The 26,255-nt window shown below is 34.6% G+C and overlaps 1 protein-coding gene and 1 long non-coding RNA gene across 9 annotated transcripts; one reads left to right on the top strand and one right to left on the bottom strand.

Moving 5' to 3' along the window:
- The first annotated feature begins 192 nt into the window (after window positions 1-192).
- On the top strand, window positions 193-1,382 carry LOC149729764 (uncharacterized). The gene is made up of 2 exons (XR_016385842.1): window positions 193-346; window positions 1,017-1,382. It is a non-coding gene; the product is annotated as an uncharacterized LOC149729764 (long non-coding RNA).
- LOC149729763 (uncharacterized) lies at window positions 1,225-25,115 on the bottom strand. Of its 8 annotated transcripts, none has more exons than XM_089886626.1 (23): window positions 20,777-23,131; window positions 19,153-19,434; window positions 18,748-18,852; window positions 17,643-18,077; window positions 16,253-16,372; window positions 15,859-15,978; window positions 15,376-15,495; window positions 12,160-14,088; window positions 11,969-12,091; window positions 11,667-11,780; window positions 11,205-11,297; window positions 10,693-10,820; window positions 9,858-10,010; window positions 8,872-9,069; window positions 8,078-8,308; window positions 7,147-7,263; window positions 6,476-6,610; window positions 5,454-5,563; window positions 4,822-5,029; window positions 4,243-4,384; window positions 3,740-3,903; window positions 2,551-2,721; window positions 1,226-2,003 (listed from the first exon to the last, which is right to left on the bottom strand). In XM_089886626.1, exons 1-23 carry the CDS (start codon window positions 20,850-20,852, stop codon window positions 1,791-1,793), a joined length of 5,487 nt encoding a protein of 1,828 aa, XP_089742752.1. In that variant the 5' UTR covers window positions 20,853-23,131; the 3' UTR covers window positions 1,226-1,790. The 8 variants fall into 8 exon arrangements, with proteins under 8 accessions (XP_089742753.1, XP_089742752.1, XP_089742757.1 ...); XM_089886631.1 differs by lacking the exon at window positions 20,777-23,131 and adding an exon at window positions 19,792-20,431; XM_089886632.1 differs by lacking the exon at window positions 20,777-23,131 and adding an exon at window positions 19,839-20,431.
- Between the last annotated feature and the right edge of the window lie 1,140 nt (window positions 25,116-26,255).

Here is a 26,255-nt window from a genome sequence, read left to right as displayed (position 1 = left end):
TTTTTTTCTACCAATACTTGCAGTATAAGTAATAATTTAAACACTAAACAAGTGCAGCTGTAGTATAGCAACTGCCTAAAACTCATTATGTACCAAACTAAATAGCTTTAGATGACTTTGCAGAATTGTGTCAATATTTAACAACTCTAGTACTGCCAGACCTATTTTTTAGCTTTGTAGGCCTACAGTGTGATATCCACTTAATCAACAATGAAACAAATGTAGGCAACAGTGTTTATTAAACTTTAAGTGTCTTACTAATACTACTGTACTGTCATGGATTAAATATTAACCCAGAAAGACTCCATTCATTGTGTAGACTTTGTCTGGTGATAAGCAGTTTTAGGTATGTAAAATAAATGTTGGTCCAGCTCAAATTTAATGCAGGGACAATGTATTTCAAAGCTATTTGTTCTCTTAGTTCATGAACCTACGGCATGAATAGACAGCAAAAATAGAACAAATAGTAACACAATAAGTAGAATGTATTGTCTATGACAATAGCCCTGTTCTTTTTTTTATATGCTGATGGTCACAATATAATACATTGGCACAAAAGTTATCAAGCACAATCCTAAAATAAATCAATTCATTATATTATTTCTTATTTATTTAACTTAAAATTTATTATATTATTTCTCATTCTTAACCATAGAATTATGGCAAAAACAAATTTCCAACAAAAAGCGCATTTACACAAAGGTTGAAGCCTTTAAAATGTTATTTTAGTCTGGTCAAATGTGCACATCATATTACAAAGACTTGTGATCTACCCTTTAAATAACAATTAAAACATATCTGGTCTTTGGGGACAGTTAGTTGCCGGGTAACAGAACCTTTATTTGTTTCCCTGTATGTGTGATATACTGTTGTAGCCATTAACTGTGCTTTATTTAATATTATAGTTGAGCATATATAAATATCAAAGATTTTATTTTGGTCACAGTAACATCTGGTGGAGCACAAGTATGTGCTTTGATGGTTCTGTGTAACTCATAACATAACTGTGTTTTTAGCAATGGGATTGGAACAATGCTGAGAAACTTTGCTCTAGCAGTCTAGCTGAACAACACTGAAACCTTGTTGTGCTGTAATGTATTTCTTCCCTCCCTTGTATTCACCACACGACTGTTCTCACTGTTTTCTAGCCTTTGTATTCATTTAATACTCGCCTGTTTTCACTGTTTTCTGTAGCGTGCCATTTGGTTTTAGCAATAATGTGTTGGTACATATGTTTTAAGTATAACACTGGCAGATACCATGATTTAAACATACAAAAAAATGAACATTTTTTTAGATATGTTGTTATACAGTGCAATCATACATAAGAATAAAACAATAATTGAAAAATCTTTTTTAATATCTATGCTGCAAAAAATAAATCTTAATTCATAAAAGTACAAATCAAAAAGCTAGTAAATGCTGTTCATTGTGTTCAACCATTTTTTAGACACAAAAAAATACATATTTGTGTAATATTGCAGTTCAGATTTACAGCACTTAACAGTGATAATAGATGATGATCAAAAAATACCCAATAAAAAATTTGCACATCTTAAATTTTCATAATGAAAATGTCATACAGTGTAAATATTTAGAAACATACAAAACATGTACATCTATTGGAATCTGCCTAATAATCCTGTATTATTGTGGGCAGCAGTCCTTGATAAATAGCTACAAGGGCTATAGTAAGACATATAACACAGTTTTGAACACTTTTTTGTGTGACTGTTTTTACTTCTTCACAGTCCACTTTGGCCACTGGCTGTGTAGGTTTGATTGAAAAATTATACATTAGTTGTAGTTTGCGCTGTATCACCTTCACCGTTAGGATACTTGGTGAGTTCCGAGACTGAATATGAAGCTGTCCTGCCGGACACTTTCCTCATACTGAAGACTGCTGCAGAAGAAGTGCTAGAATACAAGCGTTTAAAGGGTGCGGTCCATACGTTTCTCAAATTTTTGCGGCGCACAGCTGTCAAAAGAAAAATGAGAAATCCCTGGAAAAAAGTAGAACTCGTAAAAATGCTGGAAAACATAAACTAGTAGATAAGTGGCTAGGTGGAGTATTAATTTGAACCAGATTGATACAACATACGTACAGTTTTTGTTTAGAAGAATTTGATGGTAGTATTTTTATACCTAAGAACTATCAGAACCCACAAACATACATTATGAGGTGCTGCTACATATTACACACAATTTTGGAATTCATCATATTGCCTGATACAATATTAGATAAGGATTATAGACAGACAAATTTTCCTAACAATTTAATGGAAATTTGCAGCATGTGCCGCTACAATACCTGGAATGTGACGCTACATTACCTCACCCATAAGAATAAAAAAAAAGGAATGTGACGCTACATTACCTCACCCATAAGAATAAAAAAAAGGAATGTGACGCTACATTACCTCACCCATAAGAATAAAAAAAAGGAATGTGACGCAACATTACCTCACCCATAAGAATAAAAAAAAGGAATGTGACGCTACATTACCTCACCCATAAGAATAAAAAAAAAGAAATGTGAGGCTACATTACCTGGAGTGTATTGCTCAGTGCAAACAGCCAACTAAATACAGTGACGTAAATAACATCAGTAGAAATCACAAGTAAATATCCAAACACCCATGTCACACCCATTAGTGATGTCATAGTAACTGCTATTGTCATTGTTTGTTTGGTGGTCCTTCTCATGTGCTCGGTGGTAACCTGGAAAAAAAAACATAAAAAAGCCTCTGAATTAGATATTCCCCAATATATGCACATTTTAAAAGAATATTTAAAAAAAATTGCAAAACAAGTATGCTATGTCTGTTAAATGGTATGTGACACCAAGTTAAATGGTACGTGACACCAAGAAGCGTAATAAATTATATGTTCCCCAATATATGCACATTTTAAAGGAATATTTAATATTTTAAATACAAGCTAAATCGTAAATACAAGCTAAATCGCACACTTTTGTTTCTATTAGAAGTTTAACTTAATTAAAATAAATGGCTTGTCTGTCCGAAGGTGTAGCGACCACGCTTATTTTATTCCAACTAAATGTAAATATGTTTTTAACCGTAAGCGTGTTTTCACAACTGTTTTTTTCGTCACTATATCCTATCTTTTCGTTTAAAATATTTCTAAATCTTCGCTACTGTAATTGAAGAGACAAATAAAAGTTATTATTATATTATAAAAACCTTAATTACTACTAGGTTGAAGAAATAACCGTTGAGTGACTTGCCCGAGGACACACACGTGTCCCCTATGACAGCAAGGGCTACCACAAATCCAGTGTCCCTTTTTTTTATTCTTTATGGATGAGGTCCTTGTCAAGGACCTGGGATTTAGGCCAGATTTGGCCCATTACCCCAACACCCGGAAAGCCCATTTAAGTCTTTCTTGCGAGCAGTGCCGCGACACATTGGCACCATTTTTTATCCTCGTGTGCTTACGAGTTACTATACTTTTCAACTTTGTGTATGATTTTTATTTGATATGGCTTACAATTTAAACAACCCATTAGTGACCGCTGGGTTGGAGCAGTGTCCGTTAGTGTCTCGCCCAAGGACACATACGCCGATCAGTTTTAGTACCGCTGCCGAGCATCGCACCGGGAACACTTTGGTTTCGATGCAGGCGCCTGAACCACCCAGTGTCCTTTACTTTTAATGCTAGAATCTAACCAGTAAACCACAGCACTATTAAAACAGTTTCTTAAGGGAAATGGTCAAACCTTTGAGCTATTCTTGTTCAGCTCACGGAAAATTGAAATAAAGACGAAGAAGTTGTACATAAGCATTGCAGCAACTGGTAGAAGGAATCCAAAGTACAAAGATCCACCAGTCAACCAACACATATGGTCAGCTATGTAGGAGGATGATAATGTCGGGTCTATCACTGTAGAAAATGAATGAAGTTATTTTTTATACTTGACTGAAAGGTAAATTTATGAAGAGTTATAAATTGGGTAGCCTATTTTAAACTCATTGTCCTTGCTTATGGGAATTAAATATAACTTTGTGGGTGATATTTTGTATTTTTTACAATTTGAATGGTCAATTTTGGTTTTAATAACGTGTGGAATAGCATATCAACAAATAAATACCATGCCCCCTAACTACAATCATAAAATTATATAAACTAAAGTTTAAAATACAATCATTTGATATGTAAAAAAATATAATAATTTATATTGAAAAACACTTTTATTCAAAATGGCCGTATTTGTTGTTATACCTTTTCCACATAATGTACTTTTTTGTTTTTGATCCACGTAACCCATGGCAACCCCTGCAGTAATAATAACAATGGCTGCAGGTGTAATGTAAGCAAAGGCTGCCATTCTCTGAAGCAATTTACTCTCACTTCCTCGAAACACCTGAAAAACAAGAAATCATGTTGCAATTAATGCTAATGTATAAGCTGTGTATAAATACAGGGGCAATTTTTTTTCAAATTTATTGCTTGATTTTGGTTTAATGGCCTAAACTTTACTATTACCATGTTTAAAACATATAGTACTGTGGAGCAAGATGGGACACCTTTAGCACATATATTAATATCCAAATATTCTGATCGTGTTTTACATAATTAACAACGGTATATGAGAGTCGTGAGGATACGTTTTATAATTCTTTGATTATTCTTTGTTTTCTACCAAATGGGACGAGAAAATTAAACGAAAAGTTGTCCCATCTTCCCCCACCCTACTCTACAAAAAGCTCTTGTAACTTAACCAGAGTAAACTGGACAATAAAGAAAAGGTTAAAATCTGAAATGTAAATACTAGCTTTATTTAAGTAGCGTTATTCCCACCTTAACAAGTGACATGTACATGTCATAGCTGTATACAGACATCCAGCACCACGTGGTTAGGAAGAAGTAATGCAGCAACACAGCAACTACTTTGCACCCGGTTCGATTTGATGTTTGCGACACGCCCACCACAAATATGAAGTAAGCAATAAGCAAGTTACTGCAGATGTTCAGTAGAATCTTGGCTGGACGTTTTTTCATTGATTCCCTAAAAAAATAAATTTTTCTATTTTAATCTTAGCCATACTATTTTTCAAGATATTATGTACGTTTAATTTATTACATGTATTTTTGCTTTTTTTTGCGCAGTAAACAAATTTTAGTATATATATTATTAAACATTTTTGATTTTTAGTAGTATACAGTAATAAAAAACAGTATACAATAATAAACCACTATTAAAGGCAGCAAAAATGTACACAAATATGCTTTTTAGTAGCATACACTTTTTAATATATATTCCAGATTTTTGCTTTTTAGTAATATACACTACTTAACTACAGTATACACTAATAAACCACTATTAAAGTAGTAGTATATACTATTAAACCATATTTGCAGTAAAAAAATCTATTTCACTGTTTAAAAATGCTATTAAAATTGTCAAAACATTCCAAAGTGTTTTTAAATACCTGTGAAGTGCATGGACTAGGATTGTAACAAAAAGACCAATGATGGATAGAATGCATCCTACATCACTGATGACGCTCAGAACTACGTCGGTTGGTCCTTGTACACTTGTCTAAAAAAATCAAAAAAAATCAAAATATGAATATATTTTTTCTGTTTTTCTGTATAGTTTCAAATTTAGACAACCTATAAGACAGTTATTGCCGCTAAATAAACCAATCAAGCTTATGTAAAGCTGAGGTTCAAACAGATAAATGCAGGCGTGACCTTAAAGAACCTATACTGTATTTATACAGGGCCGTAAATAGGCGCATTTTAAATCCGTTAACAGACACGAGTATTTTTTTTTCAACAATTGGGAGCAGACGCGTTCACTATTTAGAGAGAAAAAGCGAGTGTTTCTTTATTAATTTGGGCACCTCACAGCGCGCAATTTAGGCGACAGCCAGTCGTTTTTCTAATATTTACGCCCTTGATTTATGAATTCAGTAATAGGCATTCGGTAATGAACTAATGATAATCATGTCTGTCGGCAGTTACGCCGGACATTGGAATTATTGGTATTCTGTCACAGCTTGCTATCATGTACATAACACTCAACCACAAGCATTGTAGCAATATTCTAAAATATTTAAAGTTTAAAGTTCTTCAGACCTGGTGCATTTAATGTAATGTAATGTTACTCATTTATCCTCACGTGGCCGGAAAACGACAGTCGTTATTACACGGGTTTAAGCACCTCGTGCCAGCTTCTGAGTTACCATCTATGTTACTTTGTGGGTAATTATTTTTTGGGGGATTTTTTAATTTTTTTTATGTATGGCTGATAATTTGGACAACCCATCAGTGACCACTGGGTTGGAGCAATTGTCGTTAAGTGTCTTGCCCAAGGACACATACGCCTAAAAAGGTAGCAACGTCGAGCCTTGAACCCATTACCTCTGGTTACAGGCAGGTGCGCTAACCACTTGCCATAGTGCCGGACTTTAATCTGTAGGATACAAATAAATTAAAAACTTCTTACCACAAGCAGTGCAAAGTTGGTGAGATGGTTGCATAGACACTGGGTTGGATTAGCCGTCTCATTCAAACAGCATCCATCGTCTGCCCATTTCGAAGTAGTGAAATCCCAGTACTTACAAACCACAGACGTTTTCGTCTAAATGTGAGACAAAAGTTTTCTATGTAATTTATTGTAAAAAAATATTTTCCTGATAAAGTGCTGCAGGATAACAGACATAACGTTGGAAGTACACTACGTTTTTTGATATCAGATGAGTCGTTTTTATATAGTAGGGTGGGGAAAGGTAGGACACCTTTTTATTCTATTTTTATTCCCAATTGGCAGCAAACAAAGAACATTTAAAGAATTATAAAACCGTATCCTCACGACTCCCGTAGACCGTTGATAATTGTTAAAAACACAAACAAGTTATTTGAATATAAATGTCCAATCTTTCCTCACCCCACTATACATTTTGCCTGGTGGCAGAAATAACAGAAACAGGATATTGTCCCCTTCAGGGTTATAAAACACAGTAAGCACTTTTACATTATTTTGTTGTATATATCTGTATGGCATACACATAAATTTTGAAATACCAAGCATGAATTAGGTAAGGCATTCAGTCAGAACTACAACTAATTATTAAAAGCTATCACACAAAAACAACATAACAGTCATAGAAATCTTACTTTTATAGTAGCAGTGATGGATTCTCCATGTTTTGCACCAATGTTTAGATACAGAACTTCAACTGGTTCGGCCAAATCCTTTATTCTTGCATTTACCCCAACACCAGCAGAAATTACCTTAAAAAAACAGTTAAAAAAATGTTACCACTTTTTTTGAAACATTCACATTTAAAAAAATAGACACAATTGGTTGTAGGAATGAATGTAACTTTTAAAATCATGTTCCACACCCTTATCAGCTGGAACCAAAGCAAATTCAGTACAATCTATATTACTATATCCGGCGCCGTGGCGTAGTGGTTAGCGCTCCTGCCTGTAGCGCAGAGGTAATGGGTTCAAGGCTCGTCGCTGCTACCATTGTGGGCGTATGTGTCCTTGAGCAAGACACTTAACGGCAATTGCTCCAACTCAGTGGTCACTAATGGGTTGTCCAAATTAACAGCAATATATAAAAAAAAAAAAATCCCAAATAAATAATTACCCACAAAGTAACATACATGGTAACTCGTAAGCTGGCACGAGGTGTTAAACCCGTGTTAAAACGACTGTCGTTTTCCGGCCACGCGAGGATAAAGTAAGTTACATTTATTCATTCACTATCAAGAAAAAAAGTAAAACTTTGGATAAATCAAAACAAATCTGTTTCTGTTGGTACAAGGTATAGTGTTTCATGAACTGCTTTCTGGCATAAAATTAAAGTATAATTTCTTTTATAAACCACAAATAGTTTTTAAATCGTGTAAAACCTGTGGCTCATACATGGGACATTTAAGCAAGATGTTACATAAAAACCCAATCTTATGTATATTATACAGTTAAAAATTTTAGAAAAGCAGATCCTAAAATTCTTAAGAAAAAACATTTCCAAAGTATGTTACCAGGAACTGTACAACAATTGTTTTTTACAACTGAAACTGCTGACTATACATACATTTGATACATTGTCATTTGTAGGAAAGAGCGATGCATCATTGTACATCGCAAGGGATAAACGAAACGTAGCATTTTCGGTGCTACGTTTTTTCCTTGCCAGTCCTTTTGATAAGGTCTGGACCAGCGCCTCGTTTGGGATTGATATTTTAGCAGGTTGACTGTTGTTTCCATTCACACCCTTAACTACTGGTGAGTAGCTGACTGAGCTACTGCCTTCATGGTCGAAAATCTATATAAAAAAGAAGTTTACTTAAGCATGATTCTATTTCGTACAGCAGAGCTCCTATGATGTGGCTCACCATTTGAGAGATGGAAAGTTACCCAAATTTATACTAAAACTTTGAAAATTGCTTTATGTGTCTAGCGTTTTTACCTCTGTAAATAATTACCTTTTGGGTCATGCTGATATTTCTACTTTTGTTTAACTCGTAAAATTCTTTTTTTTGTATTAGTGCTGCTTCAAAACCATACAGTCTTAAATATTAATTACATTATTTTGACATTTTTTCAAGTATCCATAAAAAGAACAATCTGTTTTCACTGCTGTATTACAACTTACCAAAGACTATTGAAACATAAAACCTACGGGGTAAACGGATAATATCTGAAAAGGGCGTAAATTTTATGTAGTGGAGTGAATGTGTGGGTCATAACTAAAGATAACTGGATTTCATACCAGCTACCAGTTTGGGCATGTGACCTTTGGCAAGGCACTTAACAGTTATTAGTCCACCTAAACTGGAAATAATACAAAACATGGAAAAAAAATGAAAAACATAAACTTTTTCTTACTTTTACTGTAAAGAGGTCATTTTCTACTTCCAATACTTCATTCTTGGACAAAATAACATTTTCTGCAAGTGTGGAAATGGATTTGACTATATCTTGTTTTTCTTTATTCTCCTCAGGTGTAGATACGTGGCCACTGGCATGAGGTTTTGAGATTTTTGCAGAAATTGAGAGTACAGTGATAAGCGTGTTTGAGGTTATCTGAAAATGATCATTTAATCTTTAGTATTAAATTCAGCGTGTTTGCGTCCTATCGTCGAAAAAAAACAGTTGCTTTTTCTATTTAAACAGTACACGAACATGTTCCAAAAAATGAAAAAAAACTGCTTTCAATATAAAGGTACTGGCACCAACAAAGTGGGAATAAGAAAAAAACAATTTTTTGGCGACTATCTTTCGGTATTAAAACAAACAATATGTTGGTATGAAAACACAAACTATTTTTGGTATAAAAAACAACTATATATATTTTGGTATAATAACTAGTGGTTCAAAAAACAAAAAAAAGTACATTATGTGGAAAAGATAAAATAAAAAATATGCCATTGTGAAAACAAAAAGTGTTTTTCACATAAATAGTCGATGTCCAAGAAATGAATGTATTTCTTCAATCGATTTTAAATCAGTTACTTAGTAAGCGATGATTATTGTGTTTATTATAGATACAGAAACTTCACAAACAAGGAAGTGAATGATTAAGGGATCTGTATGCATCAGATGATCATTATTAAATGCTCAAACTAGTCATAACATATAAATACAACATACGTACATGATGAATATGCAGGCAAATGTTAAACCTAGATCATATATCACACAGGTCTGTTGTAAACAAAGACAGCAGAACGTTCTAAACACTTAACATAAAAAAACTAAAAAATCACTCTACTCTAAAAACCCAAAATCCATTTTAAAAACAATTTTAAAAAAATAAGAAAAATAAAAAATTTAAAAGTTATTATTGAAACACGAAAAAAATAAACAATTACCTTAGCTTTCCCTTCAGCAGCAAGGTCACTGATAGTTTTAAAAAACTCCACAAACTTTTCTTTAGTATCACCAGAAATCAGGTCAGGTCCTGATGCAATAACTTCCAGTTGGTTTACCCCATTGACAATACTTTCATCAGTAATGTTTTCACCCTGGACCATGAAAAACAATTGAAAATTAATTGAACAAATCTGCAACAGTCTTTATAAGATGGAGGTATAGTTTATACAACTTGTATCTATAGTTTATACATCCCTGTTTACAGTTACCAAATATTTAATTTTATAGATTGATTTTTATTGTTGTATGCTTTGATGCTGTTTTAGAAAATACACCGGTGACCACTAGTTTTGAGAAATCACAATTTGCCTTGCACAAGACATATATGCGTACATGGTAGCAGCAATAAGCATTCAACCTAGTATCCATTTGTTACGATATGACACTCTAAGACTAAGCTATAGATGCAGACAATTTAAAGTGTTAAGTATAATTTATAGTCCTGTTCTGTAGTGTAGTACTGTCAAAAAAAACAAGATATAACTATAACACATGCCATGGTTGTCACTACTAATTTTTCAATACAATTTCCTTAAGAGAAAGTTCGTAAGAAATTATTTTTGCCTATGCACCCCCAATTTTTACCATCTTTATTCTATTATTATGAAACAGGAGTTGACTTAGAACTCAACAGCCAGGACTGCTACCATTTGGACCTCACCAGATGTTAAATAAAGCCTGTTTTCCTAAGATTAGTAACAAGGGCTTTAATGGGAACAAAAAGGACATCTTTCCAGATTATACACATTGCAAACTTAGAATTATTATACTCACCAAAGATATAACCTGTTCAACCAAAGAATTGATAGAAAATTGACATGGTACATAGAAAATTGATGATTTATCAAAGTAAGCCTCGTCCTGTGTATTATACTTGCAAATGGCTGAACCGCGGGATAAGCCTTTAATTTATATAGGAATGTTAAAAAAAATTGGTGTATTTTATTGTTTAATTTTCGTTTTAGCTTTAATGCTTATTGCTTAAGGACTGATATGCTTACAATGGTAGCAGCAATAAGCATTGAACCTATTATCCTTTTGTCACAGTGTGAAAACTAACACTAAGCCATATTTATAAAAATGTGTGCATTTTATCGTTTAATTTTATTACCAACGAAAAGGGTAATACTAATTGTTCAAACACAAAAAACTAAAACTATGTTTTTATTGCCTTTCAACCTAAAACAGCAGTAATCATTTTCCTTACGATTTTTTTCTTATATTTTTCCAATTTTTCTTTAGTTTTTTTTTAATTGATTAAAACAGACACTACTTTTACTACTTACCAGTTTTGTTGCATTTTTCTTCCGAGAGGGCAACATGTGAAATAGCAGTTGTTGGAAAAGTTAGGTTTCCTACCTTTTCTTTGTTGCAATGACCTGAAATAACAGAAAGCAGTTCAAAATAACTATTGTAACCCAGATCAAGTTTTGCTCACAGAATATAATAAAAATAATATTTTTTTTGCACAGCAATACTGTAATACAGCTTTGGGCTAACTAATAAAGTTACAATACAGGTGTTCTGTTTCATACACCTAGGCAGTTATTAGTTGTGCAACTTTGTAGGTGATTTTTTTTGTATTTTATGACTGACAATTTAGGATAAAAACTGAATAGTGACAAACCGTTTTTATAAAGTGTCTTTCAGAAGGATAAATAATCTCAATGGTAGCAGGTAAAAAATCCTAAGAACATTGTACCAACAGGTGTTGGTAAAAAAAAGAAAAATCCTAAGAACATACATACCAACACATTTAATATTGGGATCTCCTCGGTAACCAGAATTACATTTGCAAACAGAAGATTGCCCGCAAAATGCATTCAGGCCACAATTGTTTGTAACACAACTGTTTTCAATACCTGTAAAATAAAACAGGCTAAAATACCATATCTAAGGCTATTTTAAACAGTGTTACACAAGTATTGGTTAAACAATGTATTTATTCAAAATTATTCAAAAAAAAAACAAACTTTTTCCAAATAAAAAAATTTAAAACTACTAAGCAGATAAGGCACATATCATGGAGAAAATGAAATCAACCGCTTACGTGTGCACTTAAATCCAGTACCAGCATATTCAGAATGGCAAGAGCAGGTGTAACTCCCATTTTTGTTCGAACAGGTTGCCTTAGTCGAGCATTTGTGTGTGTTTGCATTGCATTCATCGATATCTAAATAAAATGTTTATCATGAAAATTTTCAAGGGATACAATATCTCTAGTTATAAAAAATATTACACCTGTGCAATTCATTCCATCTCCAGTAAATCCACTTTTACATGCGCAAGTAAAACTTCCATTTGTGTTGGTGCAATTGGCATTTGCATGGCAGTTGTGTGTTTTAAGGTTACATTCATCAATATCTGTGCAATTTAAACCATCACCAGTAAATCCAGTCATACATGCGCAAGTAAAACTTCCATTTCTGTTCCTACAATTGGCATTTGCATGGCAGTTGTGTGTTCCAAGGCTACATTCATCATTGTCTGTGCAATTTACACCATCTCCAGTAAATCCAGTCATACATGCGCAAGTAAAACTTCCATTTGTGTTGTTGCAATTGGCATTTGCATGGCAGTCGTGTGTTCCAAGGCTACATTCATCATTGTCTGTGCAATTTACACCATCTCCAGTAAATCCAGTCATACATGCGCAAGTAAAACTTCCATTTGTGTTGTTGCAATTGGCATTTGCATGGCAGTCGTGTGTTCCAAGGCTACATTCATCAATATCTGTGCAATTTAAACCATCTCCAGTAAATCCAGTCATACATGCGCAAGTAAAACTTCCATTTGTGTTGGTGCAATTGGCATTTGCATGGCAGTCGTGTGTTCCAAGGCTACATTCATCATTGTCTGTGCAATTTACACCATCTCCAGTAAATCCAGTCATACATGCGCAAGTAAAACTTCCATTTGTGTTGTTGCAATTGGCATTTGCATGGCAGTCGTGTGTTCCAAGGCTACATTCATCATTGTCTGTGCAATTTACACCATCTCCAGTAAATCCAGTCATACATGTGCAAGTAAAACTTCCATTTGTGTTGGCGCAACTGGCATTTGCATGGCAGTTGTGTGTTTTAAGGCTACATTCATCAATATCTGTGCAATTTAAACCATCTCCAGTAAATCCAGTCATACATGCGCAAGTAAAACTTCCATTTGTGTTGGTACAATTGGCATTTGCATGGCAGTTGTGTATTCCAAGGCTACATTCATCAATATCTGTGCAATTTAAACCATCTCCAGTAAATCCAGTCATACATGCGCAAGTAAAACTTCCATTTGTGTTGGTACAATTGGCATTTGTATGGCAGTTGTGTGTTTTAAGGTTACATTCATTAATATCTGTGCAATTTAAACCATCTCCAGTAAATCCAGTCATACATGCGCAAGTAAAACTTCCATTTGTGTTGGTACAATTGGCATTTGTATGGCAGTTGTGTGTTTGAAGGTTACATTCATCATTGTCTGTGCAATTTAAACCATCTCCAGTAAATCCAGTCATACATGCGCAAGTAAAACTTCCATTTGTGTTGGTACAATTGGCATTTGTATGGCAGTTGTGTGTTTTAAGGCTACATTCATCAATATCTGTGCAACTTAAACCATCTCCAGTAAATCCAGTCATACATGAGCAAATAAAACTTCCATTTCTGTTGGTGCAATTGGCATTTGCATGGCAGTTGTGTGTTTGAAGGTTACATTCATCAATATCTGTGCAATTTAAACCATCTCCAGTAAATTTAGTCATACATGCACAAGTAAAACTTCCATTTCTGTTGGTGCAATTGGCATTTGCATGGCAGTCATGTGTTCCGAGGCTACATTCATCAATATCTGTGCAAGTTACACCATCTCCAGTAAATCCAGTCATACATGCGCAAGTAAAACTTCCATTTCTGTTCCTACAATTGGCATTTGCATGGCAGTTGTGTGTTCCAAGGCTACATTCATCAATATCTGTGCAATTTACACCATCTCCAGTAAATCCAGTAACACATGCGCAAGTAAAACTCCCAATTGTGTTGGTGCAATTGGCATTTGTATGGCAGTCATGTGTTACAAGGCTACGTTTAGAATTTTCTGTGCTGGAGGTGGAAGGAATACTTATGTTGGTGGGAATTCCACTTGCGCTGTTGTCCTGGGTATTTGAGCATTCATCAATATCTAAGAATAGATGGCTCAAATTGTAGCAGAGATGGAAAAATAGTGCAGTGTGGTTACCATAACCAAGCTATTTATTTGTCCTGCAAGACTGTATGTAGTTGCCATATGCTCAGGCACATGGCTGGATATCACTAAAAAGCAAAACCACTACATGGCTTTGGACTAAAATTTCTCATAGACAGTCGTTACATACTAGTGAGAAATTACAACATATGATGCTACTAAATAGGTACATGTACTTAAATAATGAAGTTTTGGTAAATATTGAAATCATTAAATGAATGAATGTAACTTGCTTTATCCTCGTGTGGCCGTAAAACGACAGTCATTATAACACGGGTGTTCTGTTTCATACACCTTGTGCCAGCTTTCGAGTTACCAAGTATATGTTACTTTGTGGGTGAAGAATTGACCTTAAGTGACCTGGCCAAGGATACATACGCCCCAACAATGGTCTTGGTTAGCGGCATGCGCGCTAACCAACTGTGCCACGGTGCGGGAGATTTTAAAGAAAAGTATAAAACAATGTTTTCAAACAACTAAAATTTGTGGCTTATTCGTTAGGTGCAAACTTAAATCTTTACAGGGTACAAAAAGTAGTTTTGTAATTCTGATTTGTCTATAAGTTTAAACATGTGTACAACCACTTCTGTTTAAAGTGCATGGAACATAATAGGGTATAAACAAATTATTTTTATGCATTATAAATTAGAAATGTAAAATAAAATATGTTCTGTTCAAATTTCATGATACACATAAACATGGTTAATTGGTTAGTCAACGAAAATTTCAAATACAAGCCGTATAATAAATATTATAACAGCGAGTACCAACAACTATTGTAAAATAAAGCTTTAACTTAAACTAAAGCCTAAAATAAAAGAAAATAGTACGTATCCTAGAAAATAGTATGTATCCTGCATGCATTTGCCACATCTAGGTGTCTTATGTTTGCAGACTGTACGATCTTATGGACCAGGATTTTAAACCATTATAACAGTTTTTGAATAAAAATGCATTAGAACCATGTATGTGCCATATATTGTAATACAAATTGATCATTTGGAATGAATGTCACTTACTTTATTCTTGTGTGGCCCGAAAATGACAGTCGTTATAACACAAGTGTTCTGTTTCATATACCGTATGCCAGCTTAGATTTATTATTTATGCTACTTCGTAAGGGGTTATTTTTTTTGCAAGCTTAATTTACAAAACACTGTCTAAGTATAAATTAAGGTTACAAACAGCTAGGATGCTATTTGTTTGATCTTAAAATTCAATCACCTGCACAGTGAGTACCATTTCCAGTGTAGCCCCTCTTACACAAGCAGGTAAATGCTCCGTTAGTGTTGGTGCAACTGGCATTATGGTGGCAGGGGGAAGTAGTTTTACATTCATTTATATCTAAAGAAAATGAAATGCATGAAGTTGCATGTAATCATTTATTGGAGGATTACTACTCATATGAACAGACATAATTTAATAGCATAACATCAGACATATAGAATATAGTGTATACAATTGATAAGAATGCATATTACTATTATAATAACTTTATTTTTCTCTCTGATTACGGTAGCGAAGATTTAGAAATATTTTAAACGAAAAAGACAGAATATAGCGACAAAACAACAGTTGTTAAAACACGCTTACAGTTTAAAAATGTTTACATTTAATTGAAAGAAAAAAATGTGCTTGCTACACATCTACTATAATTATGGCATATATTTAATGCTCAAATATTGGGGCTGTTATAGCTTTAATTACCTGCACAGTGAGTTCCATTTCCAGTGTAGCCGCTCTTACACAAGCAGTTAAATGATCCGTTAGTGTTGGTGCAACTGGCATTATGGTGGCAGGGGAAAGTAGTTTTACATTCATTAATATCTGAACAAAACGAAGTGCAAATGGCAGTGCGTTAAGAAGGTGTATAAACCTGTTATCATATACAGTGGAGAAAATGCTGTCATATTTTTCCTTGAGCTAGCATGGCAAATTAAGTAACCAATTTACACTGTTATATTATTTAACAAAATGCCCGTTAAATTTAAAGAACCTAATTACCTTACTCTATATTTTGCAATGAAACAGTATCAATCCAAATGAAATAAAATTTGTGTTAAAAATAGTTTGTAGGGTAAGATAAAAAAATGGTATTCACCGTGACAGTATTTTCCATTTCCAGAATAGCCCTCATCACAGGTGCAACTGAATCCTCCAGGAGTATTGGTGCATGTGCCAGAAGAATTGCAAATTCCAGGGAGTTCACATTCATTGAAATCTAAATTGAGAGTATTTTATATGGAAGTATTTCAACATGTAGTGATATTCCAAATTTTAGACGATAAAACAGAACATGATTTTAAGAAGTGATGGTAACTTCTATAATCCAGTTACATAATTAAATACTTTTTATAAAAGCTTATTTAATTTAACTACCAATACAGTTGCATAAAATTTTGCTCCACAATTTACAAAAGGCAAAATGTGTAAAAAATTGATATATTCCAGTGAAACGTGATTGTTAAGTGTCTTCCACGAGACACATAATTAACATTTAACCATATATAAATGTTAATAAAAATGTTCTTTTAAAAACGGAACAATAAAAAAGTTGTGCATTTTATGTAAGCAGGATTTAAACAGTAATATATTTGCACATTGTAAATTTCTAAAATGATAATGCAGTTACAATAATGTATAAATTTATATCAATCAAACAAAAAAATCACAAATACAGTATAAAATTTTGACTGTAAAAATTATTACTTAATAGAGTTACTTTTAAAAATTTATTCCGACATAGAAGAGCAACAACGGTTGGTATTACCATGCGTTTTGTTTTAGTATACTGGCACGATTATATATATGCACCTTGAAAACTTTACCCTTAAAACCAGTTGTTTATATTACTGGTTATGTCTTTTACAAACCATGTAATGAAACAACTAAAGATTAAGAGCATTCTATTTGGTGAATGCTATTTTTATAGTTAAAATATTCTGTAAGTATTACTTAGTGAGGTAATAATAAGTATATAATACTTACTAAAAAGTATTATTAATTCAAGTAATACTTAACCGGAAAAAAAGTTTATTAGTAAACTTTTCTCAACTAATTTTTAATGCGCAGCATAATAATGGGGGTAGGTGGGCTTAAAATTCGGCACACACGCTTTTTACTTTCTTACAAAAATGATTCATAGAAGGCGCCACTTTTATATGGAACAGGATGCTAAAGTAAAGACCAACAAAAAGCGCAGTTTATCTCGGTGTAGCGACCACGCTTATTTTATCCACTTAAATGTAAATATGTTTTTAACTGTAGCGTGTTTCAACAACTGTTTTGTTGTCCCTATATCTTGTCTTTTTCGTTAAAAATATTTTCAAATCTTCGCTATCATAATCGAGGAGACAAATAAGTTATTATAATGTTATTATTATAATGATTTCTTGAACATAGTAAAATATATTAATGAAGATGATAAAACTGAATTAATTGCTGAAATCAACCAAAACTTTTTATACGCAACTCATTTCCAACAAGATTACCTATCTCACAGATGTAGTGACTCTTCCTACTGCAATCATAATCAAACCATTGCCCAGTAGTATATTTATTATTTGTGATATTGAAGTTTCCAGGTGTGACAGTAACACATAACTCAGTTGCGTTATTATTTGGTTCATCTTTTGCCCAATTTGTGTAGTTGAACTTCTTTTTGCTGTCCACCCATTGCCAAGACGTGCTTAAAAGTTTTCCACCAACAAAGAAAAGGCATGACCAATATCCATTTTTACAGTTTTGGACATTATATTGAAGTGTTTGAAACATACTATTAAGTGAATCCTGACTCGATGAAGATAAAATTTGTACGAGTTTTGCGTTTCTTGCCTTGCAATCTGCTTTAGCGGCAACAAAGTTCTTTATAGTTTCATTAAAGACCAAATACCATGTGTTGTGGCTATGATAAGAAAACTCTGGACCTACAGATAAGGTATAAATGGTGATTGCTGGAGAAATGGAAATATGGACGATAAAAACAACAAATTGTGTTTTTTATCAACTGTATGTATTTAGAATGATAAAAATGAAAGTTTTACAGCATTGTTGGAAAATGAAATTGTTTATATATGTTTAAGTTAAAATTTATAGGAACAAGTTAAAACTTGTCAATAAAAAAAACAACACATATGTGCCAAAAAAACTGTGGGCACTCAAAGCTATATTTACACAATTAGAACTTGAAACTGTTATGAATGAATGAATGAATGAATGTAACTTACTTTATCCTCGCGTGGCCGGAAAACGACAGTCGTTATAACACGGGTTTAACACCTCGTGCCAGCTTACGGGTTTAACACCCCGTGCCAGAGTTACCATGTATTTTACTTTGTGGGTGATTATTTTTTTGGGGGGATTTTTTTTTATGTATGGCTGATAATTTGGACAACCCATTAGTGACCACTGGGCTGGAGCAATTGCCGTTAAATGTCTTGCCCAAGGACACATACACCCAAAATGGTAGCAGCGACGAGCCTTGAACCCATTACCTCTGGGTTACAGGCAGGCGCGCTAACCACTATGCCATGGCGCCGGACAAATATGACATTACCACATCGATAAGATGGCCTAAAACTTTGACTTAACTTTTACCTTGGCATTCATGGTCTTTCATAATAAACCCAGGATTGCATTTGCATGTTTGTTTTGCAAGAGAATACGTGGAATTCGCAGGACATTTAAGAAATTTAGACAGGTCTGTAATTTAAAAGTCAAATACATATATTAATTAGGAAGAAATTTAAATTAAGGTATGTAATTATTAAATTATACTTAGTAACACTATATACATTGGCTTGGAGAGAACTAACTCCCGTTTTTTTTTTGATAAAAAAAAATCATTTTAAAAAACGGTTATTTATTGCATCATCAATCTTCCATTTTGTGGGGAGCAATAACTTATATTTATTTATTTTACACAACTGTTATAAGAAAACTAACGTTTTCAGATCAAACAAATTCAGTAGAACGTAAACATATTAATAAAACTTAACTTACCACTCTGGCAAATGTAATTTTTCTGTTTATCGCACATTTTTGTTCGCATAATTTTATCAGGAATTTTCATGGAAGGGCATCTTTTAGGATTTTTACCGGTCTTATTTCCAGCCACCCAAATAAAACAAGTTTGTCTAGTTTCATATGGGAACAAATCACGACAACTTTTTCCACTTAAAACATTTCCCCATGTATCATTGTATACAAGTAAAGTAGAACCATTAGTAGTGCATGCATTACTGGCATCATCATATTTCTTTTTAGTCTGACGAACTTCTGGTTCTGGAATTACAAAGATAAAAGACAATAGATATAATGTTGCAATAAAACAAGCATAATATGACTGCTTTCATGTGTTATGTGACTGCTTTCATGTTATAACCAAAATTATTAGGAAATTGTTTGCTTCTTCAGTCAAGGATTGTCTAATTCAGTAATACTAAGTATAAATATGCAGTCAGACGTTACAGGCCAAATTATAAACAGTTTTTAAAATAAAAACTTTGGGTAGTTAACAGTTACCGAAGTGTTGATACTTATACTTAATGTTTTGTCCAATGCCGTGGCAAACTGGTTAGCATGTGCTTCTAGCCCGTATACCCACAAAAATTGTTACTCATATAGTTAAATACGTGGTACCTCATAAGCGGGCACAAGGTGTGTGAACGCGAGGATAAATAAATTACATTATTTACTGGTGGATCCTTTCACCGTTTTCCGACTTTTTTAAAAACAAATAATTAAAAGGATTTAGTGGTTAGCGGTTTGCAGATGACGCAAGCGTAGAATTTTTCAATCAAAAAACTAAAAGGCTATCTAATAATGTTCGCTTAGTACGATTGGAGCAGGATGAATTGAGGGAAATAACCCCGGGAGTTTTCCTCATTGAATGGTCCACCAGGTGAAGCCACTGAGTAACAAAGTAAAAACCGTGGTAGGGTGTTTTCTTCCTTTGTTTCATACACCTCGTGCCCGCCTACTGCGTATGTAACTTTGCGTTTTTTACCTTTGTGGTTGTCTAATAGTAAATGTTGTTTACTTTGTTATACCTTGTGTTTCTAGTATATTTGGATATGTTATGTAAAATCCGTACAAATTTGAATGTTAATGAATGTAACTTACTTTATACCCCCGTGGCCGGAAAACGACAGTCGTTATAACACGGATGTTCTGTTTTATACACCTCGTGCCAGTTTACGATTTACCATGTATGTTTCTTTGTGAATGATTTTTTTTTCATTTCTTGTGTGGCTGGTACTTCAACCCATTAGTGACCACTGGGTTGGGACAATTGCCGTTAAGTGTCTTGCCCAAAGCCACATACATCCACAATGGTGGCGGCGACGAGCCTTGGGCCCGTTACCTATGGTTAGAAGCAGGGGCCCCAACCATTATGCCCCCGTGCCGGACATTTACAATAGGTTTAATCAGAAATGCACATAAGCAGTAACAAGGGGTAACAAGACGTATGCGCAGTAGCAAGTAACAAGACGCATGCGCAGTAACAAGGGGGATACGGGCCTATAAGAACAACTAATCTTTGCGCCACCGTTTAACCTGTAGGTGTGCTTTTCACATAAAAACTACGGAAATTTTGAAAATTTTGCTACTGATATTAACTTACCTTCAACCTGAGAAATTGTGACATTCGTAAGCACAACTAGAAGCATCAGCGCAACCAAACCTTGTTTTACCTTCATTGTAGCAGCAATCCGTTTCGGTTTGTTGAAGAAACAGAAATACAAGCAGTGAGAACAAAAGTTAATTTCAAACTACATGAGCTAACAAATTTGAGATAAACATGTTAAATAAACTTACTTTGGAATAACCCAGTACATAGCAGTGTAAAACCATAGCATACTGACTACATGTGGTCAAACTAGGTGTAGCGACCACACTTATTTTCTTCCAACTAAATGCAAATATGTTTTTAACTGTAAGCGTGTTTTAACAACTATTGTTTTGTCGCTATATCCTGTCTTTTCGTTTAAAATATTTCTAAATCTTCGCTACGTAATCGAAGAGACAAATAAAAGTTATTATTATATTATAACATACACTCACGCTTCATTTTAATCTGTACCTATAACTATCAGACTTGCTATTATAGGCGTGCCTTGACGTGTAAAGCTCAGCGTCAAAAAGGTAAATGCACAAGGATCTGATTCTATAACTTAAACTAACAAAACAAAGCTCAAGGAAATCCAGCGTTTACCCTGATGCAACACTAGCACAGTATTTGTGCAATACTTCAGAGAAACTGAGATATTTATACTGACCTATCAAACTGTTAGTAAATAATCGGGAAATGCAGGGGGAAGTCTGCTGACGTGTAGGCCTACGCTGGCTGATATGGAATGAGCCGCTGCGTTATGTAATATAAATCGCCTCGCTTTAATACACTACTTCGTGTGGGCAATACAGAAATAGTACCCAGTGGCAAAGCATTAGTGAAATAGCTATTCCACTGTGTCATTTCCTCTGATGCATGCGTTGGTACTTTCAACAGCGCTGCATCTACGTGCTCCGACAATTCGGTTCGGTCAATGCGGTGATTCATACACGGAAAACCTTTTGTTAGCTGAGTCGAGTTTAAGCCTGCGTATGCGCAAATAGTAAATCCGCATCAGCATACAGTACTGTGTGGTAAGATTGAACACCATTAGTACATAATATCCATATGTTCGGATCGTGTTTTAAACAATTAACAACGGCTTATGGGAGTTACGAGGATACGGTTTTATAATTCTTTGAATGTTACATGTTTACTACTAAATGCGACCAGAAAATAGAATTAAAAGGTGTCCCAGCTTCCCCCTCACCCTACTATATGCCGCACCGGCATAGCGCTTTCTATTAAAACTATATAACGACGATCCGTTGCCAGCGACTTTTGAAACACATATTCTAACTGCGTATAATTAGGTAACACTATAGTAAGGTGGAGGAAAATGAGACACCGCTTCATTCTATTTTCTCGTCCCATTTGGTAGTAAACAAAGAACATTCAGAGAATTATAAAACTGTATCCTTACGACTCTCATAGACCGTTGTTAATTATTTAAAACACGACCCCAATATTTTGATATTATGCGCTGAAGGTGTCCCGTCTTCCCCCACACTACTATATAAAGTATGTACAATTACTCACTGCAACTCTTTCGTATAATGGAGTATTGGTTTATCCATAAATCCAAAGTACGTCATAGTGGTTAAACCGAAAATACGTGGAGGTGGTCGCATTTGTAATAGGAGCTAAACCGCGTCATAGCATGACATTCTATCAGTGAGAATAATGCAGGATCCACTGTCGTTTTTATGGCTTAACGACGTGCGAGTTACGTAATTTGCTGCATGGTAACCATGCGTCTCAGCACGAACCTATACAGAATCTAATACACGTCATTGTAATAATACGGGCTTACGTATTAGTTTCAATCGCATTGGCTCAATAAAAAAAGTAAAAAAGTATAGGTTTAAATAAGATGGTCCATGTTTTTATGCTCTTTAATCGTTCCATTTAATATAGTAAACAAAGAATATTTACAGGACTATGTAGCCTTACCCAAAGGACTCTTAAATAGCGCTGTTAACCACATACCATTATATATGGGATAATATACTAACGATATCCATTTTACTCCACATTACTATAAATATAAACAATCTATTTTGTGTGATGTTTTAACACCAAAACGAGTGTTTCGTTTTTTTTTTAATCTTCATTAAAACAAGGAACCTGCTCGCCAACTAACACCCGTGGTAAATAGAACGTCGTTCCTAAATGTAGATTAAACAAATACAAAATCGCGAAGCCGAAGAGAATCGTATAACCATCACATATATTCAAAAAAATGTATGATGGTTTTCATAGTTCCCTATACTCTTTTAAATTAATGAACCATATATGTATAGTAGGGTGGGGAAGATGGGACACCTGTGTATTCTATTGTCTCGTTCTATTTGGTAGTGAATTATGAACATTCAAAGAATTATAAAACCGTATCCTAACAACTCCCATAGGCCGATGTAAATTGTTTAAAACACGATCAGGATATTTTGATATTATTGGCTAAAGGAATCCCGTCTTCCCCCACTCTACTGTATGAAGGTTTTCATAGTTCCCTCTACATTTTATATATAGTAGGGTAAGGGGGAATATGGGACACTTTAAACACATAACATCCAAGTGTCCCGATCGTGTTTTAAACAATTAACAACGGTGTATACGATCGTGAGGGTATAGGTTATAATTCTTTAAATGTTCTTTGTTTACTACTAAATGGGACGAGAAAATAGAGTTGAAAGGTGTCCCATCTTCCCCTATTCTACTGTGTAGGCCATATATACAAAATAAACTCAAATGTTTTATATTAATGAACCATATATGTAAATACAAACCTTTGGAACAAATGTAGAAAGCCGTTTTTGTGCATAAATTATCTATCCAGGCTCCAATTATCCATGGTTGGTGGTTGGTTGGCTGTTTTTCGTAGGGGCTGATTCCAAGGCACGCGCTTTTGTTGTTGTTTGGTTCTTTATATTGCCAATATTGATAGGTATGCACATCAATGTTTGTGCCATCCTGCCATTCCCACTTTTCTTTAAACTGCCCACCGGTCCAAAACATAGCGAGGTAAGTGTTGTTACCGAACACTGCGCTATATTTGAACTGCATCACTTTTAGGTGTTGAATTAGTGCGGTTTGGGTGGCGCTGTCTTTTATATCAACCAGTGAAGAATTTTGTGCGCCGCATGCAGAAGATGCATTGAGCCATGACAAAAGTTGAAAGTAAAATGTAATGTTTCTTCCAGCGTGTATTATTGTGGTGTTAGGCGGGGGCAGTACGTCTTGACCTAAAATACAAAAGTTAATACAAAGTTATTATAGTGGGGTTGGGATGACAGGGACACTTTTTCATTCGATTTTCTCGTCCCGTTTGGTGGTGAAAGAGCAACAAAATACAAAATAAGCTCAAATATTTTATATTAATGAACCATATATGTAAATACAAACCTTTGGAACAAATGTAGAAAGCTGTGTTTGTGCATAAACTATCTATCCAGGCTCCAAGTATCCGTGGTCCTTGCAGGTTGCTGTTGTTTGGCTGCATTTTGTAGGCGCTGATTCCTAGGCACGCGTTTTCATTTTTGTCTGGCTCTTTATTTAGCCAATATTGATAGCCATGCGAATCATTGAACGGCGTGGAAATGTTTGTGCCATCCTGCCATTCCCACTTTTGGTTAAACTGCCCACCGACCCAAAACAAAGTGAGGTAAAGGTTATTACCGAACACTGCGATATAGTCGAACTGCATCACTTTTAGGTGTTGAATTAGTGCGGTTTGGGTAGCGTTGTCTTTTATATCAATCAATGAAGAATCTTGTGCGCCGCATGCAGAAGATGCATTGAGCCATGACAAACGTTGAAAGTAAAATGTAATGTTTCTTCCAGCGTGTATTGTGGTGTTGGGCGGGGGCAGGTATTGACCTTAAAGACAAAAGTTGATACAAGGTTATTATAGTAGGGTGGGAGGACATGGGACACTTTTTTATTCGATTTTTTCGTGCCGTTTGGTAGTGAAAGAGCAACATTTCAAGAATTTTAATCTCTAAATGTACAGTAGGGTAGGGGAAGATGGGACATCTTTTTTATTCCATTTTCTCGTCCCATAGACCGTTGTTAATTGTTTAAAACACGATCAGAATATGTATATTATGTGCTGAAGGTGTCCCGTTTAACCCCACCCTACTGCAAATACACGAAATGCTGGTTTGACCAAAGAAGACAACCGTAACTTAAAATTCGCATATATAATATACCTTGTGCTGGATTGAAGATAGAGAATCCCGAAATAGAAAACAGTAACAAGAGTGCATAAATCATTGTTTCTTTTACAATTATCAGCTAACAGAGTACACAAAGTGCCAATTACGACCTGGTAAAAACAAAACCTTTATACACTTTATAAATATAGGCTACTGTAGTCGTTAGAAATTATTGCCTGTATTTGCTTTTCACTGGTTTTGCACTGGGAACATATAGCAAATTAAAAACTTTTCTGGCTAAACCTGTCATGAATGCCCGGTTTACTTGTTGAAACGTTGCTATACACAATATAAGATGCATCATATCCGTATTAACGCAACTCGTCTGCGTAGAAGCTAATATTAGCTGAATGTTGCTTATGAAACTGCTGACAAAATTTGACAACCTTCCATTTAAAGAAAGCTGTGTTATTAAAAGTTGAGTTGAGAAAACACCACCTCGTTATACGTGCTGGTTAGTAATCAGTAGGCGGGATAAACGAAACTGAGCGATTTATAAACCGATTGAACTGTGGGCATTACTTGCGTGTATAACCAGACCTCAGCACATCTTAACTGCACTCAGTTTTTCGATTTTCTACAAAAACAGAACATATTTTGGTGGCCATATAAAATAACGCTTACGCTTTGTGAATCTGGTATTTTTGTTTAATTCTGACACTAAATTGATCTGGGCTCTGCAACAAAGAATGCTATATATTTCTTACTGCTACCCATTGCTGGCTGTTTATATATGTTCATACAAAACCTATTTACAACTCGTCTTGCTACAGACTAAGCCAAATCCACTAATAATGTTGCCACTGTATTGGCATGAACAAAATCCGTTGACATATACCATTGAAAGTAAACGGAAATGGGCATGCCAAATTAATAGTAAGTTAGTTTACGCAGAACGTCTGAGAATTCCAGCTATGCTGACGCGAACATTTGTACAATTTTCAGCGAAAGGGGGGTCATTTCAATCTGACCAAACTGTTTTTTGCTGCACCGCTGTCTTTTTGGTTGTATTTAAACAAAATACGCCATCTGTCATTGCTGTAACCCAGTCGTCACTTTTATTACAGTAGGATGAGGGAAGATGGGACACTTTTTAACCCTATTTTCTTGTCCCATTTAGTAGTAAACAAAGAACATTCAAAGAAATATGAAACTATGTCCCATGACTCTCATAGACCGTTGTTAGTTGTTTAAAACACGATCAGGATATCTGGACATTATGTGCTAAAGGTGTCCCATCTTCCCCCACCCTACTATATAGTGTATAATGGGTT

This window comes from Ciona robusta, chromosome 10 (genome assembly GCF_009617815.1).
Source record: "Ciona robusta chromosome 10, ASM961781v2".
Lineage (NCBI taxonomy): Eukaryota > Metazoa > Chordata > Ascidiacea > Phlebobranchia > Cionidae > Ciona > Ciona robusta.
The sequence above is the reverse complement of the archived record's forward strand: the minus strand, read 5'-3'. Positions and strand labels throughout refer to the sequence as shown.